The sequence below is a fragment of the Polistes fuscatus genome, unplaced genomic scaffold (genome assembly GCF_010416935.1).
Source record: "Polistes fuscatus isolate 324 unplaced genomic scaffold, CU_Pfus_HIC Scaffold27, whole genome shotgun sequence".
NCBI classification, from domain to species: Eukaryota; Metazoa; Arthropoda; class Insecta; order Hymenoptera; family Vespidae; genus Polistes; species Polistes fuscatus.
Genome location: NW_025113104.1, coordinates 1,271,334 through 1,288,101, shown reverse-complemented (window position 1 = coordinate 1,288,101; position 16,768 = coordinate 1,271,334). Strand labels below are relative to the sequence as shown.

General features: G+C 34.1%; 1 protein-coding gene across 1 annotated transcript; it reads left to right on the top strand.

Moving 5' to 3' along the window:
- The first annotated feature begins 8,402 nt into the window (after positions 1-8,402).
- On the top strand, positions 8,403-11,137 carry LOC122518988 (forkhead box protein D3-like). Its single transcript, XM_043638133.1, has one exon. The coding sequence runs from the start codon at positions 9,740-9,742 to the stop codon at positions 10,910-10,912; it is 1,173 nt and encodes a 390-aa protein (XP_043494068.1). The 5' UTR covers positions 8,403-9,739; the 3' UTR covers positions 10,913-11,137.
- Positions 11,138-16,768: the final 5,631 nt, after the last annotated feature.

Sequence of the window (16,768 nt, the reverse complement as noted above, 5' to 3'; positions counted from 1 at the left end):
TATCAATATTTCATAAGCTTGATAAAAGCAAACGAGTGTTTGCCGCGCCCTGTACAACGAATCCTCGATCTTGTTCGCCGGTTAGCCATAAGTGTGTTCCCCGGCATGAATTTGCATCGAATTGAATTTCAAATTTGTTGCCGCTCTGTCAGTCGAGGTCTCGAATATCTTCTCGACGTACTTTAATCCTCCTTCGACGTTAAATGAAATTATTAAGAATACAATTTCATCGTTAAGCGAAATCGATCTATTTTCTAACGCTACGATTATATTTTTTTATTATTTTCTTATATTACGAAATGTATATACGTATCATGGGTTTATTAGATTATGGTTTGGAAAATTCGTGTATCGATATATTCAACAAAGTTTCATTTATATTTTTAATATGTTTACACATATTTTTGTTTTTTTATTTATGAAAATTGGGCAAGAAATATTTTTGAGTAATTTAATTTTGTATATTATTTGTTATTTTATGTTACATAATATTTTATTAATATACACTTACACATATTTTTGTTTTTTTATTTATGAAAATTGGGCAAGAAACTTTTGTGTAATTTAATTTTGTATATTATTTGTTATTTTATGTTATACAATATTTTATTAATATACACTTACACATATTTTTGTTTTTTTATTTATGAAAATTGGGCAAGAAACTTTTGTGTAATTTAATTTTGTATATTATTTGTTATTTTATGTTATACAATATTTTATTAATATACACTTACACATATTTTTTATTTTTTATTTATGAAAATTGGGCAAGAAACTTTTGTGTAATTTAATTTTGTATATTATTTGTTATTTATGTTATACAATATTTTATTAATATACACTTACACATATTTTTTATTTTTTATTTATGAAAATTGGGCAAGAAACTTTTGTGTAATTTAATTTTGTATATTATTTGTTATTTTATGTTATACAATATTTTATTAATATACACTTACACATATTTTTTATTTTTTATTTATGAAAATTGGGCAAGAAACTTTTGTGTAATTTAATTTTGTATATTATTTGTTATTTTATGTTATACAATATTTGATTAATATACACTTACACATATTTTTGTTTTTTTATTTATGAAAATTGGACAAGAAACTTTTGAGTAATTTAATTTTGTATATTATTTGTTATTTTATGTTATACAATATTTTATTAATATACGCTTACACATATTTTTGTTTTTTTATTTATGAAAATTGGGCAAGAAACTTTTGAGTAATTTAATTTTGTATATTATTTGATATTTTATGTTATACAATATTTTATTAATATACACTTACACATATTTTTGTTTTTTTATTTATGAAAATTGGGCAAGAAACTTTTGAGTAATTTAATTTTGTATATTATTTGTTATTTTATGTTACACAATATTTTATCGAATATAATATACTTTTGCTTTATTACCTTTCTCTATGAATCATACATAATTTTAATAAAAAGTAAAATTAGAATGTTAAATCAGTAAGAAAAAGAAAGAAACTTTCGGGACGGTTGAACGACACAACTGGCATCCAATATATTTTCGTGTATAAATAAAATAAAAACAAACGAAAAAATATACACCCCCTAACAATTATATTAAACAAACAATAAAAACACCAATTTGATATTGCTAAAAGATTGCGTTGAATCAAAATGAAATATAAAACAAACGAATAGAATAGAAAAGAAAAAAGCTCGACGAATCGGCAAGTAGTATCTTTATTCAGTCAACAAAGCGAAAGGAATTTTACCATCCCTCCCTCCTGAAGAATTGAAACGATTAAAAAAAAAAGAAAGAAAAAGAAAAAAAAAACAAAAACAAAAAAAAAAGGAAAAATTGTCTCGTTTACTTTGATCGTAGTTCTGAGAGTAAGTAAAATGGCAAGTTAAAGATAATGCGATCGCAATTACTCTCGCACAATAGACCAGAAATCTTCTTCTTCTTCCCGCAAACGAAGCTTCAGTTTGCACGGCTCCGCGTTGCGTAGGTAAATGGCTGTGTTCTCTCTAGTCTTATTCGACGAGGATGTAAAGGGAGGTGAAAAAGTGAGGGTGGAGACTGACGAAGAGGAGGAGAAAGAAGAAGAAGAAGAAGAAGAGGAAGAAGAAGAAGAAGAGGAAGAAGAAGAAGAGAAGTGGTAGGAGGAAGAGACAGTTAGAAAAAAAAGAAAAGAAAAGAAAAAGTCTTGAGAGAAGTGAACGAGGTGGTGCAGGAAAGTAAGAGAGTGAGTGAGCGAACGAAAGAGGGCTGGAAAAAAGAGAGGGAGGGAGGGAGAGAGAGTGTAGAAAGTAGCCTAGTGGGGAAAGGACGTCTTGGAAAGGTGCAAAGCCGACAGTATTCTTTGTAGCTGGGATATTCGCCTTGTGCCGAAGACCTCTTCGCACTTCTTTACCTTTTTTTCCAAGCCTCGCACCACCACCACCACCACTACCACCACCACCACGACCACCATCGATGTTTCCGACTTTCTTGCTCCTTCAGTTTCGTCCCCACTACTACAAAAAGATTCTTGAGAACGGTATAGTCTCCCTGAGTACTACTACTACTACTACTACTACACTTACTTACTTCTAATACTAATACAACAGTTACTACATTTACTACTGTAGTTATTACTACTACACTTACTTATTCCCAATACTAATACAACTGTTACTGCAGTTATTCCTGCTACTATCACCACCACTACTATTTCTAAACTTTATTTATTCTTAATACTAATACAACTGTTACTACATTTACTACTGTAGTTATTACTACTACACTTACTTATTCCCAATACTAATACAACTGTTACTGTAGTTATTCCTGCTATTATTACCACTACTACTATTACTAAACTCTTATTTATTCCTAATACTAATACAACTGTTATTACATTTACTACTGTAGTCATTACTACTACACTACTTATTCCCAATACTAATACAACTGTTACTGCAGTTATTCCTGCTACTATCACCACTACTATATTACTAAACTCTTATTATTCTTAATACTAATACAACTGTTACTACATTACTACTGTAGTTATTACTACTACACTTACTTATTCCCAATACTAATACAACTGTTACTGCAGTTATTCCTGCTACTATTACCACCACTACTATTACTAAACTCTTATTTATTCCTAATACTAATACAACTGTTATTACATTTACTACTGTAGTCATTACTACTACACTTACTTATTCCCAATACTAATACAACTGTTACTGCAGTTATTCCTGCTACTATCACCACTACTACTATTACTAAACTTTTATTTATTCTTAATACTAATACAACCGTTACTACGTTTATTACTGTAGTTACTTCTACTACTTTTACAATACTACTCTTACTTATACCTAATACTAATACTACTCTAACTACTGTAGTTACTATTACTACTACTACTACTACTACTACTACTACTACTACACTTACTTACTTCTAATACTAATACAACTGTTACTACATTTACTACTGTAGTTATTACTACTACACTTACTTATTCCCAATACTAATACAACTGTTACTGCAGTTATTCCTGCTACTATCACCACTACTATTACTAAACTCTTATTTATTCTTAATACTAATACAACCGTTACTACGTTTATTACTGTAGTTACTTCTACTACTTTTACAATACTACTCTTACTTATACCTAATACTAATACTACTCTAACTACTGTAGTCACTATTACTACTACTACTACTACTACTACTACTACACTTATTTATTCCCAATACAAATACAACTGTTACTGCAGTTATTCCTGCTACTATCACCACTACTACTATTACTAAACTCTTATTTATTCCTAATACTAATACAACCGTTACTACGTTTATTACTGTAGTTACTTCTACTACTTTTACAATACTACTCTTACTTATACCTAATACTAATACTACTGTAACCACTGTAGTTACTATTACTACTACTACTACTACACTTACTTACTTCTAATACTAATACAACTGTTACTACATTTACTACTGTAGTTATTACTACTACACTTACTTATTCCCAATACTAATACAACTGTTACTGCAGTTATTCCTGCTACTATCACCACTACTACTATTACTAAACTCTTATTTATTCCTAATACTAATACAACCGTTACTACGTTTATTACTGTAGTTACTTCTACTACTTTTACAATACTACTCTTACTTATACCTAATACTAATACTACTCTAACTACTGTAGTCACTATTACTACTACTACTACTAGTACTACTACTACTACACTTACTTATTCCCAATACTAATACAACTGTTACTGCAGTTATTCCTGCTACTATCACCACTACTACTATTACTAAACTCTTATTTATTCCTAATACTAATATAACTGTTACTACATTTATTACTGTAGTTACTTCTACTACTTTTACAATACTACTCTTACTTATACCTAATACTAATACTACTCTAACTACTGTAGTCACTATTACTACTACTACTACTATGACAGGATCACTGAAGTGATCCTGTATGCCAGTAGAAAGTTGCGAGCTTTGCTTGAGCTTTACCACTGTAGCTGGCACGAGGGAAGAGTAGTATTGTAGTAGTAGTGTAGTAGCAGCAGCAACAGAAGCAGCACCAGCAGCAGCAGCTTACTTCTCCTCCCATGCCGGATCCCTTACTCGACGAGCAGCTCTTTTGGGACGAGATATTTACCAACATCCAAGATGGCGGCATAATCTTCCCAGCTTTTCGCGAAAGTCGACGAGTCATCCGCACCGCAGTCAGTCTCTTTCTCCTGGTAAACACTCTCCCATCACTTTTTATTTCTTTCTTTCTTTCATTCCTTCTCTCTTTTTCGTCTTACTCTCTTTTCCTTTCTTTCTCTTTCTCTTTCTACTCGTCCCTCTCCCTGTCCCTCCTCTTAGCTTCTACAGTTCTTTGACTCTTTTGAGCATTACGTTTTGGGTCACCGCGAGACGTTCTGGAAAACACAGAACGTACCCACCATCTTCTCAAAGATTCTATGAGAGACGAAAAAGCTTCCTTTCCTTTCTACGTTCTCTCGCCTTCTACGAAATCTTTCCCCCCTCTTTCTCTCTCTCTCTCTTCTTATTTCTTTCTTTCTTTCTTCTTACTTGGTCTTTCCAAGTAATCTTCTAGGTCTCATGTCGTAGGTAGGTAGGTAGGTAAGTACTTTGTTCTCAACGTTCCGAAGTTAAGTACTTTTCTCTTTGTATTTGTAACGTACTTTATTTCTTTTTATGAATTATATATAATGACCTACCTTTTCTTTTTGTATTATTCCCCAGCACAGCCCTTTTCTTTCTTTCATTCTTTATTTCTTTCTTTTATTATTATTATTATTATTTTCTTTTACGTTTTAAATGTTTTCTTCTCATCTCATCTCAATCGTATTACTACAATGATTAATATATTATTGATCGAAAAATCTTGAGAGATTTTTTCAAAAGTTCGGTCCATAATCTTTCAACGAATCCACTTGGAATTCTATGAAGAATCAAACTCCTTGAGGAAACTAGGAAACCTTGAAGAAATTAGCTGGTAAATACAGAATATTCTCTCTTTCTCTTTTATCTATGTGTGAATAAGAGAGTGAGAGAGAGAGAGAGAGTCCAAGGTAAGAAACGATCGAATCGAATAGTGGAATTCGTGGAATCCGTAATCCGCCGCCAAGTGAATGGCGAACGTCTCTAAGAAGAGTTCCTATAGTAAAGAGCACCATCACCCCCCACCCCTTTCACCTTTCTTCAACCCCCACAACACCCCCCACCCCAACCCTTCCGATCTATCCTAACTGGGACTCGAGATTAAGGTGGTAATCGCTGAATTGGCAAAAGGTAGAAAGAGAGAGAGAGAGGGGGGAAAGAGGAGGGGGAGGGGGAGGAACGGGGTAGAGAGATAAAACGAGAGAGCCTTTGGGTGGATCTTCATAAAACGAAAAGCTCACAAAGGATCAAAAAAAAAAACGTCAAAAGAATAGTATAGAAACCGATTTGAAAATATTTATATTAAAATCTCGCTCGAGTGTTTTGCAGGAATTCTACCCCCCCCCCACCACCACCACCTCGCTGTCACTCTTTTTTTTCTTTTTGTTTTATCGAGATAAAGAAATATTGTTTTTCGAGAGAATCATTATTATTATTATTTAAAAAAATGATTTTCCCTTTTTACGAAACGATTGTTTTGTAATCCAATGGAAAATGAATGTCAAAGTACGGGGGACAGGGGGGGGGGTTATGGCGGTGCTGTAATTGTTAAGGAAATTTCAAACACGTGAACGAACGTTCAGTAACAATTTAAATAAAAGTATCGACTAATGAATAATCCGGTCGAGATTTGTGCTTGTTTTTTATGTAGAAAATAATTGCACCGTCGGGGTGTGTGTGTGTGCGAGCGAGATGGATGGATATAAAGGGGAAAAATAGAAAAGAGAAATTTGTGTCGGGATTGAACGGGGATGCAATATCGACAGGTAATTGGCCGGCGGCAGCGGCTTGCTTGCTTGCTCGACCGTTCTTTATTGCAATGGCGAAATTTGACTGGCCGATAAATTGTTGGCACAACGCTGAAATAATATTTATTTATCTTACGACGTAATATGCCGGGGCATGTAACATCGAAAAAGAAATAACTGATCATCGAGTTTATCAAATTACTCTTCCCCCACTCCCCCCCCCCAGACCATTTCGTATCTTTTCGAACGCATATTGAAACGCAACGATCAGAAAGAAGAAAAAAAGAAAAAATAATATTAACGTAAATAATAATAATAATAATAATATCGAATTGCGTTCGTAAAAATTAGCACCGATTTTAAAATGAATCTGACATTTTTCATCGATTTCGATGTAACGTAATTAAATTAAAAAAACAAATCAAATCATAAATCAATCAATCAATCAATCAATCAATCAGGGATTTCAATGTTACAGGCTCATAAAAATAAAAAATAAAAAAAAGAAGAAGAACACGAGAAAACGTATATAGAAATAGGGGATCGGAGGTGGAGGAGGGGGGGGAGGAAGTGACACGTACTTAGATGATAAGTATGAATGCTTATGATAAAGAGAAAGAAGAAGAACTAGAGTAGAGATAAACGGGGTTGAGGGGGGATAGTGGTGTTGAGAATAGATGAGGGTGAAAGAGGTGGTGGTGGTAGTGGGACATACATAGGATGTTGGTGATGGTAGTGGTGGTGGTGGTGGTGGTGGGGTTGGAAAGGATCGGCTGGTGGTACGTGGAGTAAGTGCAATAATACCAGATTATTTGCATCGCAAAGCCGTGCGTATGGGTAAACACAATATTCGCTCTCCGCTCGGGTCTGTGAACCGATAGCGTGCATCCAGGTAGATTCGCATCCGTCTATCTCTCTGTTCTGTTCTGTCATCCCATCCCATCCCACCCCACCCCGTCCCTTTTCTCTTCTCGTTCTCTCGTCGTTCTGTGTCGGTCTATCATCTATCTCTTTCACACGATACAAGCCATTTCTCTATTTCTCTTTCTCTCTCTCTCTCTCTCTGTGTACAGCCACGGCATAATACAGATTCTATTTGAGCTGCCTCAGGGAAGTTAACTTGTGATGCGTGCACTACCCTTCTCTCTCTCTCTCTCTCTTGCTCTCTCACACTCTCTTTATCTATCTCTTTCTCTCTTTCTCTGTTGGCGATTCTACGGATCGAACCGTTCTCCATTTCGTTGATGAAAACCAGAAGAGACATATAAGTACTATCTAACGGTAACGTGTTCGATACGATGCTCATAGGAAAATCATTCGTATCATTTCCCCCTCCTATCTAACTTTCAAATCATAGGTTCTACGTTGATCGTTTATCACCTTTGCTAATTAATTATTTTTCGATTGTATTATAAATAAATGATCAAAAATCACGATTATATGTGATACCGATTAATCTTTCTAATGGATGATCTCTACAAAGAAAAAAGAAGAAGAAGAGAAAAAGAAAAAGAAAAAGAAGTGAAAACAATTCGGATAAAATAGCGTAAGAATTTGAAGACTTTGAGAAAGCTGTCGTCCCTTTATCCGTACCGCTATTTTGCTAACTCCAACGTGGACCCTCGGGCGCGGGTTTCTCCTCTCGGAAGAGGAGAAGCACACGGCATCAGTTAGCAGTAGCAGTAGCAGTAGCACCAGTAGAAACATCCCTTTTACGTTCCTCCACCCCCGTTCCTCTTCCACCATCCACCATCCCCCTACCACCTCGGCCAACCCCCCACCCCCTTAAACGCGTTGCGACGCGGCGCAGAAACGAAAAGCGACGGCGAAAAACGACTCGTGGGGGTGGGGGTGGGGTATGGGGGTGGCTCGTGTTGTTAGCAGCAGCAGCAGCAGCATCATCATCCCTCTCGTTCGGCAGGGGGGTGGCCTTTCCTCGATGTTCGCTGAAAGAGGAGAGGGTGCACTGTCCCCGTGCAAAAGGATAGCAAAAGCGTGGGGGTAGAAACGCCCGCCCATTGGTCCGCCCACGGTCCGACCGAACCAGAGTCACTTGGAATCAATCCGTGATACGATTTCACCCTGTTCTAGACGAATTTCGCTGTTCTTAAGCTCCCGCGAGTTACGCGACACTATTTTCAATCTCTCGCGAAACTAATTTTCTAAAAACCAATAATATTCTCATTCCTCGTTTTCTTATCTAAACAAGAGAGAGAGAGAGAGAAAGATAGAAAGAGAAAGAAATTCGTCGAATTCATTTTCTTATTATTCGTACCTTTTTCTATTCTTCCCCTGAAACCACCCCCTACACCCCCTCCCACCCTTCCCGCCCGCCAGCTCAATCACGTCAATTCGTTCGTTGTTTTTGTTATTGTTTTCTTTTCTCCCTTGGAAAATATTTTTGTTTGTTTGTTATACTTATTTATTTTTTTCTTTTTTGATCGGAAATCGTTTAATTGTATTGACGTTGGTTTTGTATTTTTTTCTTGTTGTTTGTTTGTTTGTTTGTTTTTTCGGATACGAAAAGTTGGTTTTGTGTTTTAACGTCGATAAAGTCAAGGTACGAAGATTAAAAACATGTAACATTTTCTTCGATCATGGAGATCCGTTTGAAAAGGTTAATCAGTTTTAGTAATAGAAGAAAAACATCCTTGACGGTGTCGCGTCAGCGACGTTGTACACGTTTCTCTTGTTAGAATTGGCAAATACAGAGAGGAAAAGAATAAGAAGAAGAAGAAGAATAAGAAGAAGGAAGAAGAATAAGAAGAAAATAAAAAAAAGGTGCGTTATCGTTGTGGAAACAAACTATTAGCGTAAGATAGCGTACTCGCGAGAAAGGCAGAAGAAGTATTATATTGTATTGCAGTCTCGCGTGTGACAGTTCGCAACAGTTAAACATGTCGGGACCTCGACGAGGAATCATCTACGACGCGGGTGTTTTTTACAACGTTTACCTTTGAGAAGATTCTTTTCCGAGGGATCGTTAAAACAAACAAAAAAAAGAAACAAATCTAAGAAGAACATTGGTGTGTTTTTAATAACAGTTGCGAGAGTAAAATTCGTAGAATTGTTGAAAGAAAACGGGGGAACGCGTTTAACTGGGAAAGGGGGGACTGGCAGGTAGGCAGGCGGGGGAGGGTGTATTCCTTTTCGTTGTTTCGAATAACGACGAGGAAGCTAAATAATGTTAATAAATGATGCAACGATCCTGAGTGTTTTTCGGATGTAAGTGGTGGATTAAAGGAAGTGTAAGGAAGTTTTATGATCTGATGACAGTTCGTGGGAACTCATGGAAGCGCATTGTGCGATGATGATGTCGAATCTGTCGTGCGACGGTTGCGCTGACAGCAGCAGCCGTGATTCCGACAGCAGCAGCATGATCGTAGACCCGGTGAGTCTCGATAAGAATGACATGTCGCCGCCGCAATCGTCCTCGTCGCCGATAATATCGAGTTCACCGGTTCCAACGGTGACGGGTACAACGCCGACGAATTCCTTGAGATGTCGGGGGGGTAGTGGTGGTGGTGGTGGTGGTAGTGGTGGTGCTAGTAGAATGACGAAAAAAATGCCATACTCGAGGATGCCGGTATCGTCGGTGTCGTTGTCGTCGAAATCAACGAGTCAACAAAAGACTACGACGGGGGCTCAACAATCTTCCGGTTACGGGAACGAGAAGATGTCGTCGTCCTTGATTAAACCACCATACTCTTACATAGCCCTGATAACCATGGCCATATTGCAATCCCCGCAAAAGAAATTAACGCTTAGCGGTATATGCGAATTCATAATGTCACGATTCCCATATTATCACGACAAATTTCCCGCCTGGCAAAATTCAATAAGGCATAACCTATCGTTGAACGATTGTTTCATCAAGATACCTAGGGAACCCGGTAATCCAGGTAAAGGCAATTATTGGACATTGGATCCGCTCGCCGAGGACATGTTCGACAATGGTAGCTTTTTACGACGCAGAAAGAGATACAAGAGGCCACCCCCGCATTACGTGCTTCGCGACAGGGCCATCATGGCCACATTTGCTATTTGCGGTGATCGCGGACCTTGTCCAGGTGGTGGAGCCGGGCATCCAGGTACATTGGCGTATCCCGGTGCAGCTTACCTTTCGCCACCCCCGGGCCTACCCCTGTTGGACTTTTCCCCGTCTACGTTGGAAGCTCTGAAATTGGGTGCATTTCTCGAACCACCTGCGCCACTTTACAAACCAGTACCGATCACCGCACCACCGATCAGACAACTCGAACCAACGCCAACCAGGACAACAACGACGATACCGATGATCAACGCGCAAACCAGTATCGACAAGAAGAGAAACTTTAGTATCGATGCATTAATCGGCAAGCAAACGGTCAACGATCAAAATTGCGCCGGGCTTCTCGATCTTAGTCCGTCGGAGCACAGAGAAATTAGAAGTCAAGCGTCCGCGTTCTCCCCTCTCGTTTAAAGAGACCGCAACCAAACTAATTTATAACCAAATGTTCGATTATCTCTTGCGCGGATAATTATCCTTCGATTATCGATCGATAGCGATTCCTTCGTCCAAGTCGTCCGATCCAACGATTGTAATTCATGATTAATCGCAGATTATGGAAAACCCCGTCGTAATAAAATGTAAAAATTGGATTATAGTAATCGAACTGTATATCGTAGAAAGAAAGAAACAAATAAAAATGGAGAAATGAAAAGAGACAATTTTCGACGAATGGAGTCGCATAATATATTTCATTTGAATAAACGATTAAAAAAAGGAAAAAAAAAGAAAGAAATAAATAAACGGACTAATCAACGATATCGGTCACATTCCTATATTAATTATAGAGACTCCTTATAAAAAGTGGCTTCGTTTCGTCGGTTTTGAAATTATTAGAAATTAAGCTCGTCGTCCAGTGTAATGGTGATTTTTATTTTCTAACGGACGATTCCCATCGAAAGAATAAATGCGAATATATAAAGAAATATTTTCTAAGACCTCGATCGTGATATCATCGATGATCTCCTTCAATTCGTAATAATGATAATAATAATAATAATAATAATACTAATACTAATAATAATAATAATAATAATAATAATAATAATAATAATAATAATAATCCTAATTAATAATAGCACGTTTGATAAAGCTATTAAACATAGGATTGAAACACTATCGTTAATTATAGTCAAAAATAAATCATTTTTGACGATTAATGTTAATTACGACGATCGTGTCTCCAAATGAAAGACTCCAAAAATTCTATTATCGATATCAGAAAGTCACGAATCGTTATAAAAATCGACTATATTATTGATTTGAATATTTTAATTAATTATTACATTTTCACAATTATTTGAAAATCATTTTTTTTGTAATTATTTCTTTTCGTAGTTTTAAACTTTCGATGCGATTCGAATCGTTCATATATATATATATATATATAGATCTGTGTTCTATTTATATAATTTATTGCGAGATAATATTTGAAAATATAATTTATTACCAAAAGCGCGCGACAAACAAACAAACAAATAGATCGAACGATCTCAAAAATTTCAAAATCAAGAAGAGTGCAACGAGTGTAACGATAGTTGGAGAGTATATTATAATAAAATGGCGCAGTGCAATAGTATAATATTTAAAAAATATTAACACGAGAGAAAGAGAGAGACAGAGAGAGAGAGAGATTCATTTCTATTAGATAAATAAATTCTAATAAAAAAGAATATTTTTTTTTCAATTATTCATTTATAATTACATCTGATATATCATTTTATTGTCGCGCAGATTTTTCTCGTTAGTTTGACTTTAGGTTAATCATAATCATAATCATCATCATCATAATTATCATCATCATCATCATCATCATCATTGATATCTTCAAAATGGCCACTGGCCATCTTCTATGACGGTCCGTTTGCGTTCGGTCGATTAATAACGGCATTGTAAATACGAGCCCCGAACAAATATGTGCGTAGCACTCTTATTATTCCTGAAACGTGGAGGGGGACGGGGCACCGGGGGGGGGGTCTAAACGGGGGGGTGGGCAATCTTTTTTCTTCGTCAAATTTAATGCAAAGACACGCTACTCGAAATTGACCAATGATGTTCGGTCAAGTACACGTACGTTTAAGTATTATTATTATTATTATTATTATTATTATTATTATTATTTAGTTGTATATAATGTGTCGTGTAGTATTTTAAAACAAAATTACACATTTATTGCAAAATAATATATAGAAAACAATTATTTATTTCATATATATACAAACAATATTAATCCTGCACAAAATGTCTTCTACGAAATGTGACGATGGTTTTGTTTGTTCATTTCTTTTTATTTTATTTTTAAGATTGTGTTTTAAATAAATAAATAAATTAATAAATATAAAAAGCAGGGAATATTATGATATATAACCTTAAAAATAAACAAGAATAAATATCACAGATATTTGGGAGGGTGGGGGGGGAGTTAGGGGGTAACTTTAATATACACGCAAAAATTACACGTAATTATATAACAATAATAACAATAATAATAATAATTATTCGTATCAGTTTAATTATACAAATCGAACGTATTTATTCGTTTTTTTTTTTTTTTTTTTTTTATTATTTTGTCTCGTTAAGTTTTCGTTGTTCCGCATTGACACGGCCTTAAAGTGGAAAAGCTCTGAGAAATTTGTATTGTAGATGGTACGAAAGCACTCGACGACAAAACGTCGATCGAATCTCCCGGTGAGCAATACGAACGAGAGAACTCAAAGAAGGGAAGTTGGATGAAAGAAAGGGGGGCTGGGGGCTGGGGGAAGGGGGGGAGGGAGAAAGAAAGGGGGGGAGTCAAAAGAGAGAAAAACGATGTGCGAGTGTAATATACACGTTTACGTGTACAAGTGTACGTATTTCAATATACGTGTATGTAAATGTATGTATGTATGCACCTCTGTGTGTGTGTGGTGTGTGTGTGTGTGAGAAAGACAAAGAATCCTCAATGAATCTTTCGACGACGATACGTACCCAAAGTAAAAAATAAAAAAAGAAAAAAGAAATGGAAAAATAAAACACCGATGTATTAATGTATTATGTAGTATGTGTGTATGTATGTATGTATGTGTGTATCGAATAAAGTGCGACCGAGTTATGCGTTAATTTAAACGACGAGCCATGATACAGGATTACAATTATGACGATAAAGCTCACTGTTTGTCGATTATCGTCAATTCGTAATGTAAAAGAAAGAGAGAGTATGTGTGTTCTGTATAAGTGTGACAAATAATAGAAAAAGAAGAAGGAACGTTTGTATGTGTGCGAGTGTTAGAAAGAAAGGGAATGAAAGAGAGAGAGAGAGAGAGAGAGAGAAAGGATTTAGTCAGATTTACTTTTCTCGAATGAAATGATATGTGACTTGGTAGGGGGTTATTATTTTAGGTAAATAGTGTCATATTTTCAGATAACTTATGAAAGTAATAAATAGAGATTTACTTCGTCAATGTCGAGTATCTTTCGAATCTTTACTTGCCTTTTAACATTAAAACATATTTACGCATACATATGTCTTTTTATGTGATCAAACATTTGTCATATATATATTTGACAACGAAAGTTCATTTTGTTTTTTTTGTTTTCATATATTCGTCACAGGTATGCGTGTGTGCATATCGATTAGGAGAAAAAAAAATATTGTTCTTTTTTAATCGTTTTATTATTATTATTATTATTATTATTATTATTATTATTATTATTATCTCACTGGGAGCTAAGTTTGATAATAATATTTACGTAACAAAAAAAAGCCCAGAAATAAAGCGAAAGAAATAAAAAAATTAAATAAGCGCGCCGATATCTTCTTCGTTCCTTTATCAAATAAATATATATTGGAGGGTCATCAAATAAAAAAAAAATAAAAAAATCTATGTTTAGTTATAGGCTAAGAACTATGATACGCGTCTTCTACCGTTTAAAATAAACAAAAGAAAAAATATATATATATATAAATAAATAAATAAATAAATGAATATAAATATAAAGAGGAAACACAAAAAAAGTAAACTGAATGAAAAAAGAAAAAAATAATAAAAAAAAAAGAAAAACCCCGTGAAAAAAGAATAAACAATTCGTCTTTGTAGATGATAGCGAAAGTATTTGTGTGTGTCAAGACGGTAGATTTATAATAATGTGTAATAATAATGATAAAATAAAGTATCGTTACATATACATAGAGAGAGAGACGTTCAAACTGGAATATATGTATATAGATATATTTATAATAATAATAATAATAATACATGTGTATATATATACAAATATATATATATATATACATGTATATCACTGAAGAAAAAGAAAATGTTTAGAATTAGATACTTAGGAGTAGTATTTAAAAAAGAAAAGCAAAAAAGTAACAAACAATTCGATTAATTTTTATTCAATCCCACAACAAACTTGCGTACAAACACATATATATATATTATCATTTGAAATTTCTACTGTCAATTAATTGAAACAAAAAATTCGATGCGATTTTAAATATAGTGAAAAGTAAGTAATTAACATTTTCGTATAGAATACTTTTGTTTCATTTTATTTATCGTTTCTTTTTCTCCTCATCACCCACCTTATTCCCCCATTAACATTAAAATCGAGAAAATCGCTGTTTGGTTTGACGTAAAAGAAAAAAAAGAGAAAGAGAAATACACAAAAACATTGTGCGACAGTATGTGTGTTATACAAAGAAACGTGGAATAGAAATACAAATGACGGAGTACTCGAAACTCGAATTTTTTCACGCGGAATAAAAAAAGAAAAAAAAATAAAAAGAAAAGAGAAAGAAGGATAGAAAGAAAGAAAGGGGGGGGAGAAAAAAGCTTGTCTCCGAAAGAAGTGCATCCAGTTTCCAGTACAAAGCAATAACTTGTTTACCCGCTTGGGTGCAAGCAGAAGCCAGGAACAGCAGCAGCAACAGCAGCAGCAGCAGCAGTGAGGGGTGAACGTCGAATGAGTGGATTTTCATTGCAGTTTAATCCCCGTCCCTGTTTCCCTGTGTGGTATTCTAAACGGCGATACGAAGGCAACTCTTGTCGCTCGGGGTGACGATATTACATTCCTCGATCGTGACGAAGATAACAGCCATGGCACGTACACCCATCACTTATTCTTTGTCTCCTACTCTACTATCATCTTTCTCTTTCACTTTATCTTTTTTTTTTTTTCTTTTCGTCCCCCCTTTAACCCCCCACCACCATCACCATCACTCCCCCTAATGATATCTCTTTCCGTCACTTACTTACTTTTTCCTCTCGTCTATTCCCCCCCTCCCCCCTACTCCTCACCCCTTCTCACCACACTAATCTCTCAACGATGGAATTTATCAGACACCAAGTGTATAACGTTATTTATTCACCTTTTTTTACTTCGTATACGTTACGATGATGATAGAACGTTTATGATATACTTTCAAATTATTTGCTCAATCATAAAATGTTATTGTACCTTTTGTTTCTTTTGTATATAGATATATATATATGTTTAATTTATATTGTCTTTGTTTTTTGTATAATATATAATTATATTTTGTATTATTGCTTGATTGGTAATTAATCGAAACAATTTTTCTAATCTCTTTTTTTTTTATATTTTTAATCGCATTTATTTATTATATTAATTTTTGTTTTAAAACATTATTTATCATTAGATTATTCCTGTCTCTCTCTTTTATTCTACTTTTCTCTATTTATTTATTTCCAATTATATTTTGTATTATTGCTTGATTGGTAATTAATCGAAACAATTTTCTAATCTCTTTTTATATTTTTAATCATTTTATTATATTAATTTTGTTTTAAAACATTATTTATCATTATACTATTCCTGTCTCTCTCTTTTATTCTACTTTTCTCTATTTATTTATTTCCAATTATATTTTGTATTATTGCTTGATTGGTAATTAATCGAAACAATTTTTCTAATCTCTTTTTTTTATATTTTTAATCATTTATTTATTATATTAATTTTTGTTTTAAAACATTATTTATCATTAAACAATTTCTGTCTCTCTCTTTATTCTACTTTTCTCTATTTATTTATTTCCAATTATATTTTGTATTATTGCTTGATTGGTAATTAATCGAAACAATTTTCTAATCTTTTTTTATTTTTTTAATCATTTATTTATTATATTAATTTTTGTTTTAAAACATTATTTATCATTAGACTATTCCTGTCTCTCTCTTTTATTCTACTTTTCTCTATTTATTTATTTCCAATTATATTTTGTATTATTGCTTGATTGGTAATTAATCGAAACAATTTTTCTAATCATTT

Bases quoted from the DNA above. Each gene is read 5' to 3' on its own strand.
- LOC122518988 (XM_043638133.1), top strand. From the start codon at position 9,740: ATGGAAGCGCATTGTGCGATGATGATGTCGAATCTGTCGTGCGACGGT.